This window comes from Danio rerio, chromosome 2 (assembly GCF_052040795.2).
Source record: "Danio rerio strain M-AB ecotype USA chromosome 2, GRCz13ab, whole genome shotgun sequence".
Lineage (NCBI taxonomy): Eukaryota > Metazoa > Chordata > Actinopteri > Cypriniformes > Danionidae > Danio > Danio rerio.
In genome coordinates, this window is record NC_141022.1 from 33968864 (window position 1) to 33985000 (window position 16137).

A 16137-nucleotide genomic window follows, 5' to 3' on the forward strand; every position below is an offset into this window, starting at 1 on the left:
TGTCACAGCCTCAGTCGATGCTTCAATCTTTTGCTTTCATGCTTGTACTTAGTAATTTTAGTGAAAACCTCAGATACTGTAGGTTGGTTCCTGTCGGTTGTGCACCTTTTTTACCAACCAAGTTTGTCAACGCCATTATAATGACACACATCACTCTGCGTTATTTTTGCCAGAGTCCCGTGAAAAAAAGTCATTGGCGGGTGGTAATTTATGTGTAACTTATCTTTATTTATTTAGAATTTGGTTATGGGTAAAACAAAGATCACGTGGGTCAGGTAGTTGAAAAGTAGGTTACAAATAATTAATTTGTTATGAATAAATTAATTATTCATAAATTATTTATTCACCGCCGCTTACGACAACATTGCCATCGTCCATCGCAATGTTTCACATTATACATCATATGATGCCAAATTGGTCGACATCTCCCCCCAATCTCCCCCCTACACAGCCCCCCAATTTTGAGAAAATATTTAGGCAAAATTTAGCATACAACTTTACCTTATAGAATCAAAAATGAAACAAAATTTAAGACTGTTTAATACTTTTTAAGGGCCAAAAATGTATTTTAATACTTTTTAAAACCCCATGGGTACCCTGTGTTCAAATAACCATCAAAACAGTGATAATAAGACACACATCGTCACTTTGGAATTATAAGGTTCTATCTGCGTTCTAAATGATTTTGACATAATGAGCTTTAGTTTTTGCATTACATAACAAAAAACAGTATGTGTGTAACATTTGTTTTTTAAATAAAAAGTCTTAAAATGTAAACAACTAATAATGTAAATAAGTTGTCATTTAAAAAGAATATGTCAATAACTAAATTTTGACAAAAATGTCAGATAGAATCTTATAACTCTAAGGTGAAGACACACAAAGCATGCATTTATAAGATACTTTATGAACAGAGCTTGACATTAACATGCGCTAAGATTTCAGCGGTGACTGGTTAGATGGGTCAAACGGACACTCCCACTAGCCATTTTGGCTGGTTGAAAATACTTTTGAAATTGTAGTTTTCTTAAAAGCATGATTGCAAAATAAGGATGGCCCAATATTCATGCAAATGTGATCTTAGAAACAAGAAGCAGCATTACTGACAAAAATAACTGTGTTCGTCTGAGCAAAAAAAAAAAGAAGGTGAATACCAAATGAAAGGATGATCACTTGCGCGAACAGGTGATGTGATGCGCGTGACTGTTTAAAAGCGTGCTCAATCCCCTTTACTTTGGCAAAGCAATCATGACAAGAGGAATCGCAACTGGTGCGATCGGTTTTCTTTAAAATAGACTGAACAAAAAGCAATGATCGTGCACCCACATTCCTGTTGCTTTCAAGAGCTCAAGATTTTTTTAAAAAATATATCGTTTGTAAGCAGCAGCGGTCACTGCTTTCGCTTGAATTATTCTCTGAACAGATTATTAAAAAGGTTAATATTTACTGTGTGCTTGATTATGCTTTCATTATCACACGCAGTATGCTTTTTTTACCTGCTTTCTTTTGCTTACAGTTATTTTTGTTAATATAGTTTAATTATCATCCTTTACAAAAACATTGCTTTAATAGCAGATTAACCCTCCATTCATTTGTAACTAGTGATCTGGGACCTTTAACCAAGACAGATTACTGTGCATATTTTAGATACATGACAGTAGTTCTTATTTAAATGTCGTTTTTTTTTTAAGTGTGAAAGTGTGTGCAAAATTTGTGGCTCAGAAATAATACTTTATTTATTTTTGGTGTTGTCAGAGATAAATTTGGCAAATCCTTAATTTTGAGCCCTGAAAAGTCATGTGAAATAAAAACTAATTGCATTGCAACAACCAGTGCTTAATTTGTGAATCGTGAGATCCGGGAACAGATCGAGGTAGAGGACCCGGCATGTTTTCCGAGGATGGAGAGGTGTCGCGGATAAATGTGGTGTGGGGTTTTTGGATTAGGTGGTATTGGGGGCGTTGGATGGCGGAGGGGTGTCGTGGTACAAAGAGAAGAGGGTTGGGGAGTCGCGAAAAAAAAATCTAAGTGACCACCGGACAGGGGACGAGGACGGTTGAGGAGAAGGATTGATAAAATGAGGTGTCTGATCAGATTTTAGAGGTGCCGGATCTGGATCTGGATCCAAATCCGGCACAAATTAAGCCCTTGCGACAACACATTTGCTCATGCACATTGAGCAAGCTCATACACAACACACACAAAAAAAACAACACACACACTGGACATAACACAAGTAATTTTAGCATGTCACAGTCAAATGTATGTATATAAAACATATTTTCCCAACAGCTAAATTGTGGCCAGTGAAAATGGCGAGTGGCTAGTAAATTTGGAAATCTACTAGCCACAGTGGCTGGTGATCGAAACAGTTAATGTCAAGCCCCGTTTTCAAACATCCAAATCTATGCTATAAGCTGGGCTAAATGCCTCCACTGTATGTGAATACATGCAATGGTATTTTTGTCAGTTAAGAAGTCAAAGCAATCAAAAGAATTCCTCAACACATAAATAAAGATCTACTTCAAGAAAGATGATGCCATTCTGAGCAGTAATGAGCAATATTGTGACTATGAACAAAAAAAAGCACTATGATTTGCTCGAGCACATCTTGCCCTGTTTTTGGCTTGTTTAGATATGTGATATATTTAGATATGGGCTGTGTTCATATTTCAGTTGAACCGCACTAATGGTGGAACATACCAAATTTGTTTCAAACAAACCAAACATGCAAATTGCGAACACACCCTTGGTCTTGTCATACGTTTAACTATGCTACTGTAACTTCCTTCAACGTGATTGCTGATTATTGTGTTCTGCCAACTGTAATCTAGTGCCATGATGATTGTGATGATAATGTCAAAGCAGCATAAATACAACATTACATTTCCACAGAATTTGAAGCCTAAAAATCTAAGCTTACATCAAACTTTATTTCCTTTGCCTCCTTTCAAGCTCAAGTGTTTCCTTGAGGAGATTTAAATCTCATTAGCCTTTCTTCTCTGTCCATATAATTCCCCTCACCTCATTTTACCTTTGCAAAATTGGTTAATTACTTCACCATTTCATCTCATATTCTTTCATTGTCTTCCAGCCTCCATTCACAGCACTTCTCTCTGTTTTACTTTTCTTTATTCTGCTCATTATTTCAAGCCTCACAGTGAGTAGATGGACAGAGTAGGCATGCATAATTAATCACTGCTGGAAGACACTCAGTGAGCACACATTTAGGAAAACGGGGTCAGCGTGAGCAGAAATGGCAGTCCCTTCTCTTTGCTCAGCCCTCCTGTGATATCGGCTTGACACTGTACCATATAGCAGTGATTTCCTCTCCTTCTGTGTCTTACAATCTGTCCCTAACAACCACATAAATAAGACACGAGTACTTCTAGAAAGTGCTCCCTTTCACTTGTTATCAGAATTGCCATGTTACATTATCAAAGCAGACACATTTGATTGACTTTAAAACTATAATAAATAAATATTACACACTGTTGGCTAAATCAAATGAAGCAGAACCAGTGAACTTATCTATAGTTTGTTCAGCAGATTCTTTTAACAGGATGAAATTCAGATTGTGTTAAATAGTATGAATGCTTCAAAGAAGACCTTCCTGGAAGGAGTATTTCAAGCTAATTTAAAAATTCACAGAACAACTGTGCATATATATATATATATATATATATATATATATATATATATATATATATATATATATATATATATATATATATATATATATGTTTGACTTTCATTGCAGTTTTTGACCATATTTAATTAAAAGTCTGCTTGCATTGCATAGTGAACATTCATATAGTCATATAAATTTTTATTTAAACGTTTTGAAAGAATATAAATGGTGCTATCAGCAAGGATGCACTGAAAACAGTAAATACATTTTAGGAGTTTAGATGCAAAAACCTCTAAAAGCCATTTGATATTTTCTTCTTAAATTAGCATTTTTTCCCTAACTTTTGTCTGTTGGCTTAGTAATTTTACATTTATAGTGATGGATAATTTTTTTTCATTGCCTTTAAAGTGAAATATCTAAACATAAACATAGAAGGCTGAAAAATATTCTGGTTTTTGGAGAACATTTCAGGCGACATTTACAGGTTTTTGCAACTAAACTCTTCATTTACAAAATCAAATACCGTTCTTTCTATTTATCAAATAAAAAATTCCCTAAACAAATGATCATGTTTTCCAGAAAACAAAATAGGTTTTCAACAACTGTTTTCAACATTAATGAGCAGAAATGTTTCTTGAGCACCAAATCATCATATCAGAAAGATTTACAGTAAAAGATTAGAAATATTATTTGACATATTGAAAGAGAAAATGTCTTTTAAATTTCTTAATTTACTTAAAATTTAAATAAGATTTAAATAAATGCAGATTTGCGGAACACCAGAAGCTTAAAAAACCTTACCAAACCCAAACATATTAATAAAAATGTGCACTTGAAAAAGCACAAATGTTTTAATTCAGTTCATTTAAAGTCCACATGAACCGGAAGCTGCAACATTTTTTTTTTGGATTGTGACACAGTTCCTAGAGAAATGGAATATTAAATAGACATTTTATGAAAAATAACCTGCTTTCTCACTATTTCTATTTGTTGTCAAAACTGACAATTGGAGGGACGTAATACAGTATGTTAACCACACCCAATACCTAAGACCAGATTTGGGTGTAACACGTTCCACAGTAATGTGTTACTGAATTCTAATTACATTCTTGAGGAATGCAGTAATGTAACAAATTAAATTTTACATTTGTGTAGTTTGATTACATTTACTAAAGTCAATTTAAATGTGTTAATTATGTTACAAATATGGATTAAAAAATGCTTCTTTTAAATCACATTTTCTGCTGCAGTGTCAGTTATTAAGCATGCACTTTTAAATTGCTAAAGAACGCGAGCTGAAATGGTTGCTGACGAGAGGGCTTGCTTCTTCAAGTGGAAATACAAACATTACTTTGGTTTCATTGAGCGTAAAAACAAAAATACTGCTGTAAAATTCAGTCTATGTCCAGTCTCTAAAGATCTTTCAATGGCTTTCAACTCAACCAGCAACTTGTTCAAGCACTTGAATAGAAAGCATTCTAAATACACGTTACTTAGGAAGACACCCGCGCACAAAAACACAGCAGCCCAACTCAACCTAAAAAGGCTAAGTTGGATTTTTCTGCAGGAACAGGAGTTAAGGTATTTTCTGAATGTGAAGAGAAGCATAGCTGCTTATGGGGTCGTTCACGTATCGTGTCTTTTGCATGCATGCATACTGAGAGCGCATATTGCACGCGCTTGCATTTTCCAAGTGCACTCAGTTGAAAACCACGAGTCACGTGCCAAGAACTGACCAATCAGCTTTATACTTTGGAATATACACATTTCAGTAGACTTATTACTTCAGACAAACAAAGAACTTCCAAATACTGCAGTGATTTTGCATACTATGGATGTCAGTGGTTACAGGTATCTAGTTTTCTTCTAAATGTCTTCTTTTAAATTCTTAGGCTAAATGTCTAACCATGAGAGGTTTTTAAGTTTTGGGTGAACTCTTTAAATATTTTAAATATGTCAAGCGTCAAGCTGCTGTGATCAACGCTTTGTGATGTTTTTCACGGAATATAAAATTACTGAAAGAGCTGCAGTATTTTATAGGTATATTTTTAAGTTTAAAAAGTAACTTCAAAGTAAAGTAATTAGTATTCTGATTACTATTCAACAAAGTAATTAGTTATGTGATCAGATTACAATGTTCTAGTAGTAGTCAGTAATTTGTAATCGATTACTTTTTTTAAAGCAACTTATCCAACACTGCCTAAAACATAGGTAATTTAAAAAAAAAAAAACAGAAAGTGCATTTTCAGATTTCAATGAAAGAATACATAATCATATGGTTAGTTTTGATTTCAATCCTAATTTTTAAATGCTATTTAAGTGATCAAGTATGAAAATAACTGTTAGTTGCCGCTCTTTTTTTAAAGTCATAACATAAGTTTTACAGGATTAACAAAGCAAAATCTAAATTTATGTTCCCCCATACCATGCTAAAGTATTTCCTGTGGTTTGTACTCTGGTGTGGAAATCACTGCCATATAGCACTACACATCATCTGTATGCACAGAGACAGGTTTAAATGCCGTTTAATCTCTGACAGCCTGCAAAGTCGATCATGATGGTGTGTGGTTTGCGTCGTGTTCACCAAAGCTTACTGCCGCACTGTCAGACATGTTTTTTACTCCTCTGTGGACTTTTGACAGCACCAAAAAAAATGTTGCATCTCTTAAAAGATGTGCCAGTTTAAAAAGGCCTGATGGAGAAATAATGTCTGTTTACAAATATCTAAATGCCACAACAAGCTGATATACGAAACACCTTATATCTTTTATATACCAGTACTTTGAAAAAATCAGGCCAAGAAAAAGATGAAGAAAAAAGCTTGTGGTTTATGAAAAGACTTCCCATAAACTGACACACTTACAAACAAACACACACACTATGTGATAGAGTGACTTCAAAACAATTGAAGATGATAACTGGGTCATTTCAGATGAGTAATTTCAGATGACCCAGTAATATCAGAAAGTGGCCCGCCCGACTGATATAAGTTTACTACTATAACCACTTTAGCCACTATCAGATTCAAAAAGAGGTGCATTTACTGGAAGTTTCATAAATCCATAATCAGACTTCTGGTTCTTCTCCAGTCTCAAGCCAAGCGTCTCAGACATTTTAAGATGCCATTTGCTGCCACAGAGATGGCTGTGCAGCAGCCGGTCCATGTCCAGGTGGCTGGTCACTTATCTGTTTGGGGAGTGGGCTTTTTATCTCCTCACTCTATGACCTGCATTTTAGATCAGGGCCGATATGAATATTTCAGCTGAATTCTATTTATAACTCACAAACAGAGAGGGTTGAACCACTACAGCTAATAAATACAAAATCGACTTTATGTGTCTTGGATGGTTCATTATAAACCATTAAGGGTCTGTGTATACATATATGGTGATTTATTTAGCAGTTTGCTCAATTTTTCATGTGGTTAAAGGGATAGTTTAATTAAAATTGACAAGTTATTCACTGTTTACTCACTTTCAAGTGATTCCAAACCTTTATAAGTTTCCTTTAATTATTATTATTATTAGTAATATTATTATTATTAATATTATTAAGTTAGATATTTAGAAAAAATGTTAGAAACCTGTAACCGTTGATTTTCACAGTAGGAAAAAAAAATACTATAAAATTAGGGCTGTGCGATAAATCCAAACCGAATCGCACTTTGAAATGTTACGATTAGTTAATTGCAAGACGCTGCAATATGAAACATATATACATTATTTTATCCTGCCCGCCCAGAGCAAATGTGTGACTGCTGCCTACATGTGTGACAGACTTACTAGCTAGTTGAGTGAGCACACATTTGTTCTGCTCAATCAGAATTGCGCAATCGAACTACATCCACAATAAAAAAAAAGACAACAAACAGGAAAGCGCTTGTAAGAGGGATTATGACGTTATTAATAGACGAATTAATGTAAAAGAAAAACAGCATTTGTAATATGGGAATATTTTGGTTTTAAAGTTACAGACACCAAACATTCATTCATTCAATTATTTTTATTTTTTTCGGCTTAGTCCTTTAAGTCCCCTTGGGGTCGCCACAGAGGAATGAACCGCCCAGACACCAAACAAAAAGAGGTAATTTATAGGAGCTGTTACAGAATGGTTGCCACGGCTTACTAAATTATCGAGCTAAAGCTTGACTTTAAAATTAAATCGTAAATCAAGTCGTAATCACAATATCTGTCAAAAAAAAAAAAAAAAACGTAATTTGTTTATTTTTCCTAAATCGCACAGCACTACTATGGAAGTGAATGGTTACACGTTTCCAACTTGACTTCCAAAATGACTTATTTTGTTATCAATACATAAGGAAACTCAAACAGGTTTGTGCTCACGTTGAGTAAATGATGAAAGACTTTTCATTTTTGGATTAATTATCACTTTAAGTTTTGGAATATAGTTACTAGGGCTGCACAATATATCTTTTAGCATCGATAGCTCAATGTGTGCATTCGCAATAGTCACATCGCAGGATGTGCAATGTGAAATTGTGATTATAGATGATCAGCAATGAAGAATGCACAGTGTTATTTTACATTACTTTTGATTATTTAATGATATAGGGGTGGGATAAAATATCGAAATGCTGATTAATTGTGATAAATCTGTCCCTGCGTTACATTATCGATTTGGCCAAGTATCGGTATTAATTTAAAGGAATAAAAGATCTGAATTAATTTATCAGCCTTGCTCTGCTACTGTTTACCGCAGTACATGAGGTGGCACTTCTTGTAATGGTGGATCAAAAACTTTGTGATGCATTTTTCCCCTAAAAATATTGAGATAATATCATGTTGAATTTCTGCACCTGATTATCTGACTACTTTATTCATTAATTTACTTTTCGGCTTAGTCCCTTTATCTTCCCTTTCAGCCACAACTTAACCCAAGAATTGTTGCCATAGCTTACAAATTATCAAGCTGAAACTTGACTACAACATTAAATCGTAAATCAGATCCCAATTGCAATATCTGTCAAAAAATTTTTAAAAATTCCTATTAGATATTTTCCCATTCACACTTTTACACACATACACTACGGCCAATTTAGTTTATTCAATTCACCTATACCACATGTCTTTGGACTGTGGGGGACACCAAAAACCTGGAGGAAACCCACGCGAACATGAGTAGAACATGAACAATTCACACAGAAATGCCAACTGGCCCAGTCGGAACTCAACCCAGCGACCTTCTTGCTGTGAGGCGACAGTGCTAACCACTGAGCCACCATGCCACACCTAATAAAGTTAATGTCAAGCAAAAAGATGTTCAAAAATAGTAGCATGGCCTGGAATACCCTATTTATTTATTAGAACTGTTATTTATATAATCTTATGCAAACATTAAAAAAATCTATGAATTACCCGTTGTATGATTGTATATTCTAATAAAACTGCAAGTAGCTCACAATTTGCACAAATCTTTTCTTTGACTTACACATTTTAACTGAATAGTGGGACCTTGATGTGCAGCAAGTGACTTTGACTGACCTTTTTAGTAGTCTGAAATTAACCTCCGTGAGGTTGGCATCCCATAAAAACAAAAAATCCCCAAAACTATGCCATACGCTACGCTTGTGTAACAAAAACGAACGTTTGTGCTGGTTTGGGGTCTAAGATATTAAGCATTATTTTTTGAGCATGTGAAGCATCCCAAATGAAAATTCTATCAGCACAAACAAATTAAAATATTTTAGCATATCAATAAAAACAATATTTATATTTTTTTCAGGGTTGGTCAAGTCAATTACACAGTAAGCACTTTTTTTCTGTTACTTTAAACATTTATTTTTTAGAGTGTACTCAGGCTGATAATGTCATTAGAAATAAAATTTGATGTGTCCACATGAGCCACGTTTTAGATTATGTGGTAACATTTTTAACACTACAGCCCCTTTAAACATTTAAAAATGTATGAACTGTTTCATGTATTCATCAGTTCAAGGTAAATCTAATATTCTCTGCAGGGTGAATATGCTTTTCGATGTACATTATTATTTGATACTTTCTTGAAACTAAGAAATAACCTCTGGTATGAGTATAGGGAGGTTCACTGATAAATTTCACAAAGCTAGAGAATATACCAAGCTAATGTAGATACACTCAACACCTTCAAACCCACATGAGCTGTTACACATGCATTTCTAACTAAGCACACTTAGGGAACGTAGATTACAGTCCTCAGCTTTCAATCAATTCACCTTAATTTCACAACTCTGCGGGATCAGAATATTTAGGAGTCATTAACACTGTTCAGCCTCTGTATTTTCTTAATTGTGTTAAAGTGTTAAAGCGTTTAAAAATGCTCCTTACTTTCACCTGCAGTGAATTCCTGTGAATCCAGAATCCCAGACTCTTGAAGAGATCGGATGCAGGAATCTACAAGCTCCAGGCCTGTGGTGAGCTCCTCCTCTATATCCTTCTGTCCGTCTGTGGACAGAGACACAAAAGGAAACTTCATCTAGCAGGCTTTTCATGCAACTAATGGCAAGCAATAAAGCAGCTCCCTACAATAATTAGCATAAAAAAGCAGTCTTACAAATATTTTCTCTGTGATGATGGAGAAGAAGCATTTTTGGTTCCCCAAAGAACTTTTCGGTAAACAGTCCTTAAAGAAGACCTATTATGGCCCTTTTAAATGATGTAACATAAGTCTCTGATGTCCCTAGAATGTGTATGTGAAGATTAAGCTCATAAAAAATGTTTTATAACTCTTTGAAACTGCCCCTTTTTAGGCTTGGATCCAAACTGTGTTGTTTTGATGACCGCCCTATTTTAAAAAGAGGGCGGAGCTAGTTCATTAGTATCATTTTGCAGCAGATTCAAAAAGGCTGCTTCTCACTCAGGGCTGTCTATGCTAATGGACCCTTTACACCAGACTGTTACGACGAGATTAACGGTCATCATAATCTTAAATCCTTGAAAGTTTTTGACAGTTTTTTTTTTTTTAAGTATGAACATTTATATGCATTTATGAATGTATTATATCATCTTTGCATCAAATTAAAAACACGAATTACCACTTGTGCAAAGTATTTCTGATGCAGCGTCTATGGGGAAGGTCAGTACATTTAACATCATCATCAGTCTCACACTATTTTTTTTCTTTTACTGAAAGGCTTGGGAGCACTATCTTGGTATTTTTCTTTATTACTTCAGCAAATAGAATTGTAAAAAATTATTTGTTGTACTCTCTGATTCACTGCGCTCAAGGTTCACCCAACTAAGGCGCCTTCCAATACTAACCCAGAAATGTGAAAAGGGTCTATAAGGGAGAGATAGTCACTAATGGGCGGGGCTTTCCTCCTCTGATGACATGTACAACGAGAGATTGTCAATTAAAGTGTTTCCACCGACTGTTTTCATGAAGTGTGATCATAAAAAAAATATTGATTAGAGAAACTGGCTGTATTTAAAAAATGTTGTCACAAAAAACATGCTTAAACTCCTTATAAAAGTGATTTTTGCATAATAGGTCCCCTTTAAAGAGATACAAGAGTAGTTCGCCCAACAATGACCTCACCATTTACTCACACTCAAATAATTTTAAACTTTGATGAATTTCTTTATACCATTGAACATAAAGCAAGACCTTCTAACATGGAAAGCCTTTGGTGCTAATAGTAAGAACAAATAATACTAAGGAATTCCTTTAATTCACAGAATGGATTTAAAAATGTGGAATTATTTAACCTCAGTTTATTTGTTTTTTAAAAGTGAAGTGTTCCATTAGAGGTTTGTCATAAAATAAACAATGCCATTTATATATATATACATACACAATATACAATATATATATATATATATATATATATATATATATATATATATATATATATATATATATATATATATATATAATGTTTTACACTTATAAATCTACAGTTTCTAATTCAAATCATGTTTCTATAACAAACAAAACCTGTACAATCGGCAATGTTCTTTTAAGACCAGATCAATAATCATAACAGCACATTTGAGACATTTATTCATTCAATTTCCTTTGGCTTAGTCCCTTTATTCATTAGAGGACGCCACATTGAACTGAAACGCCAACTTATCCAGCATATGTTTTATGCAGCGGATGCCCTTCCAGCTGCAATCCAGTACTAGGGAACAGCCATAAACACTCATTCACACACATACACTATGGACAATATAGTTTATTCAATTCACCTGTACCACATGTCTTTGGACTGTGGGGGAAACCGGAGTACCCGGAGGAAACCCACGCCAACACGGGGAGAACATGCAAACTCCACACAGAAATGCCAACTGATCAAGCAGTTCTCAAACCAGCAGGCTTCTTGCTGTGAGGCGACAGTTCTAAACACTGAGCCACCTTGTCAACCACATATGAGACATTTCTAGTTAATATAAATGTCCCCACAAGGAAAAAAAAAAAAAACTACTGGTTTTTCTTGTATAACCTAGATACTGTACACACACACACACACATGCATGCACGCATACACGCACACACACACAAACACACACACACACATATATTTAATGTTATCCTTCTCACAACATTAGGTACTGTAGCTGCTTATGCTAAACAAAACTAAAACTAGTTACAACAGACTCCATAAACATGCACAAAAACCACCAAGAACCGGCATCCATACATTATTTGTGAAATATATACAATGTGATATCCACCAATGCATCTTTTCAAAAAAAAAAAATTCTGATAAATATACTTTTTTCTCTTTTTCCAAACTAGCAATGCATGAAAATGAGATGCTTAATCTGGTTTTGTTTTGATGCTTCATCAAGAGCCCAGTATTTTAAAGAGTGTGGCGTGACCGCAAGCTCATGAATCATTCATGCACCGCACTGCTGCTGCTCTTCAATCTCCTCTGTGTTTTATGTTCTGGAAGGCAGAGGTTGTCATCTTTAGCTAACGTTTTGCTGTAGCACAATCAATAAAGTCAAAAGTCAACATGTTTCTCTCTGACATGCACGGTTAACCACGTGGGCTGCTAGATGATGACAACTGTCAAAACGCATTTCAGAAGGTGTCTTCATACAACATTCACTTTCTTGTAAGGTTTCAGATCACAGATTTTTAAAAGATAGGCTGAGGTGCAAGCAAAATCTTCAATTAAGCAAGAAAACAGTTCAGTTACCTTGGTTGTTCCAGCGAAACTTCTCATCTGCAGAACTGTAAGAGTAAAGACAGAGTAGATTTAAATGCATCGTCATCAATGTAAAGTTTAAAGACAAAAATAAACATTTTGCAGCCTGTTCTCATGAGGAAACATACGTATTTTACATTTGTCAGTTTCGTTCATAATTACTTCAAATTCATACAAATTAGCCACTAAATCAAAAAGCTACGAATTGCTGTGAGATCGTGTTGACATTTTGCCATTGTTTGCTCATTCTCCACTTGTTCTAAATCTGCTCGAGTTTCTTTCTTCTCTTGAACACAAAGGAAGATATTTTGAAGAATGAATTGAGTTAATGTTTTGTTGTTTACAAAAAAGAAATTCCTAAAAGTTTTGAACCACTTGTGAGTAAAAGTTTTCATTTTTAGCTGAAGTATCCCTTTAAAGAATCACAATTTGAACTTTTTTTGAATAGTTTTTGAACAGTTTTTCATTTTTCATGCTACAATCCTACACCTACTACCTGCTAAATTATTTGCTGTGGTCACAAGTACCTGGGCACCTATATACATGCTTGCTGAATACTTTTTAAACGCTTGGCATTAATAGGGTGCTGGTCTTCTGTAAAAGCTTCCGATTTTATGGTAAAACAGACACAAGAGCATCAGAGAGGTGAGGCATGACGGGGGCTAGCTCACGATTCATCCCAAATTTGTTCAATGGCTAAGATTCAGTGAACCATTTCTTCATGGACATTGATTTGCTTACAGAAGCATGTCACATGGAAAGAGAAAAGGGCCCTATTTTACTTCAAATGTTTGACTAGGAAGATTAAACGACTGTATGTTTTTTTAATGGAAAAGTTTGCTTTGAATGGTAAACACATTTGAACTACCACTGGTCGATGGTGATGATGTCATAGACAGAGCCTCTGGTTCATATCCTTTGTTCAGTACGAATATATACACTAAAAAGCTGTTTTATATTAGGGCTGCATGATTTAGAGAAAAAAAATTAATTGCGATTTGTCTGATCAAAACTGGGATTTGCGATTTTAAAATGTGATTTACTATTATTTCTTAAAAGAGCTTCAGGTTTGATGTGGTGGTTTTAACAGCACCAAAGACCAAACATAGTCACAAAGTACACTGCACGATCCTGCTGTTTTTTATTTGAAAACATTTTTTCAATAAAGTTGTCAGTTCTTATGACAAATTAAGAAAAAAACTACAGTATTTTAAATTCAGTTAAATAAAAAAAAGACTAAATTACATATATGTTATACAAGTTCATATTTACATTTTACATAAAATATATGTAATACATGCAACATATATTTCAAAATACTGCAAAAATAGATTGGTTGAAAAAACAAATACATAAAAGCGGCCATTTTGCAGTTTCTCAAAGTATTTATAGCGTATATGACATATCAAATATGAATTTTTTATGTAAGTCATTTGCATGTATTGCCGTATATTATATTTCTATGCAAGTTCTAAATTCTATATATATATATATATATATATATATATATATATATATATATATATATATATATATATATATATATATATATATATATATATATATATATATATATATATATTAGCCCCCCTTTGATTTTTTTTTTTATATATTTCAAATTATATTTAACAGAGCAAGGAAATTTTCACAGTATGTCTGATAATGTTTTTTCTTCTGGAGAAAGTCTTATTTGTTTTATTTCAAATAGAATGAAAGCATTTTAAAAAAAATTTATAAACATTTGAAGGACAAAATTATTAGCCCCTTTAAGCTAACTTTTTTTCGATAGTCTACAGAATAATCCATCATAATACAATAACTTGCCTAATTACCCTAACCTGCATAATTATTTAATTAACCTAGTTAAACCTTAAATGTCACTTTCAGCTGTATAGAAGTGTCTTGAAAAATATCTAGTCAAATATTATTTACTGTCATCGTGACAAAGAGAAAATAAATCAGTTATTAGAAATTAGTTTTGAAAATGTTTTGAAATGTGTTGAAAAAATTGGGGAGAAAATTAACAGGGGGGCTAATAATTTTAACTTCAACTGTATTTATATTATTAAATGCCACCAGTCTAGAGACATTTCCCAGTATTTCCCTGTCTCCTGTGGATGGACAACATCAACCGTCTTTGCTCTACTCAGTATTACAGGCTGATGGATGCCTAAGCGCTGTATCACAGAAATTACAAATATTTTAAAATAAACTGCAAAGATGCAATCTAAACAGCTACATTCTTGCTTAAAAAGTAGCAAAAGTACATTATGTTGTCAAACAGCTGCAATATTTTTCAAAATGTAGTGAGTCCATTGGTCTGCTGTCACTCTATGTAGGGGGAGTAATACAGAAGGGTGAGAAGGCTGTATGAGTTCTGATATGGCAGAATATTGCACAGCTATAAGCCAATCAGATTCGAGAACCAGACAAAACTGTTAAATATAAACTAAAATATATTACAGTTCTGTCTGGTTCTCGAATATTTATCAGGGGTGTCCAAACTCGGTCCAGCAGGGCCGGTGTCCAGAAGAGTTTAGCTCCAACCCTAATTGAACACACCTGAACCAGCTAATCAAACTCTTACTAGATATACTAGAAACTTCTTAACAGGTGTGTTGAAGCAAGTTGGAGATAAACTCTCCAGGACACCGCCCCTCCAGGACCGAGTTTGGACACCCCTGATATACATAAATGTTGTTCTTTTTAAATTAATTTGTTACCAGAAAATCATCACACAAACACATTGATGACCATAAACTCCTTATGAAACTGTTTCCCCATCAAGTTCATAAATCTATTTGTGCACCCTCTGAATCACATAACTCACTGATCAATGAAGTATCATCTCTGTGGTGAAACACACAAACAGTAGTTTTGATGGTTATGGATTGACTGGAAATGAAGGCTTGAGGAAAAAGAACGTGGAGCCACATACCCCTAATCATTGACCGGCTTCGTCAGCGCACGGTAAACAGCGTTCCTGCCTTACCCGTAACTCTATCAGGAGGCTAAATGCTCACCCATTGTCCTTGGAGCCTTACAGCAGCTGCTAAATCACTCTATTGATTTTCTTCCGGCGAGTGTGTAAGGATTCATTTTGGTGAGGCTGCCTATGTTTGTGCGGGGGGTGACAAATCGCAGAAGAAAACAAAACGCCACATGTTAATAGGGCCACGCTGTTGTTCTCCTAAAACCCATTCATCACCGATTCTTCCATGAACAATAACTAGACAGAGACAGGCTCCCGGAGAGTGAGCAACAGAGATGAGCCACAAGGCATTTTTACACGAACCCCCCATTTAATGAGTGAGTCGACCTGCTTTTCAAACAAGCATGAACCGTTTTCATCCTA

General features: G+C 34.5%; 1 protein-coding gene across 37 annotated transcripts in view; it reads right to left on the reverse strand.

Annotated features, from left to right (window-relative positions):
• ctnnd2b (catenin (cadherin-associated protein), delta 2b) overlaps positions 1-16137 on the reverse strand; it is a 140489-nt gene that overhangs the window by 66526 nt on the left and 57826 nt on the right. For all 37 annotated transcript variants that reach the window (NM_001365617.1, NM_001365616.1, NM_001193651.2 and 34 more), the window contains 2 exon segments: positions 9955-10071; positions 12774-12808. In NM_001365617.1, the coding sequence (NP_001352546.1) occupies positions 9955-10071; positions 12774-12808 (152 nt within the window).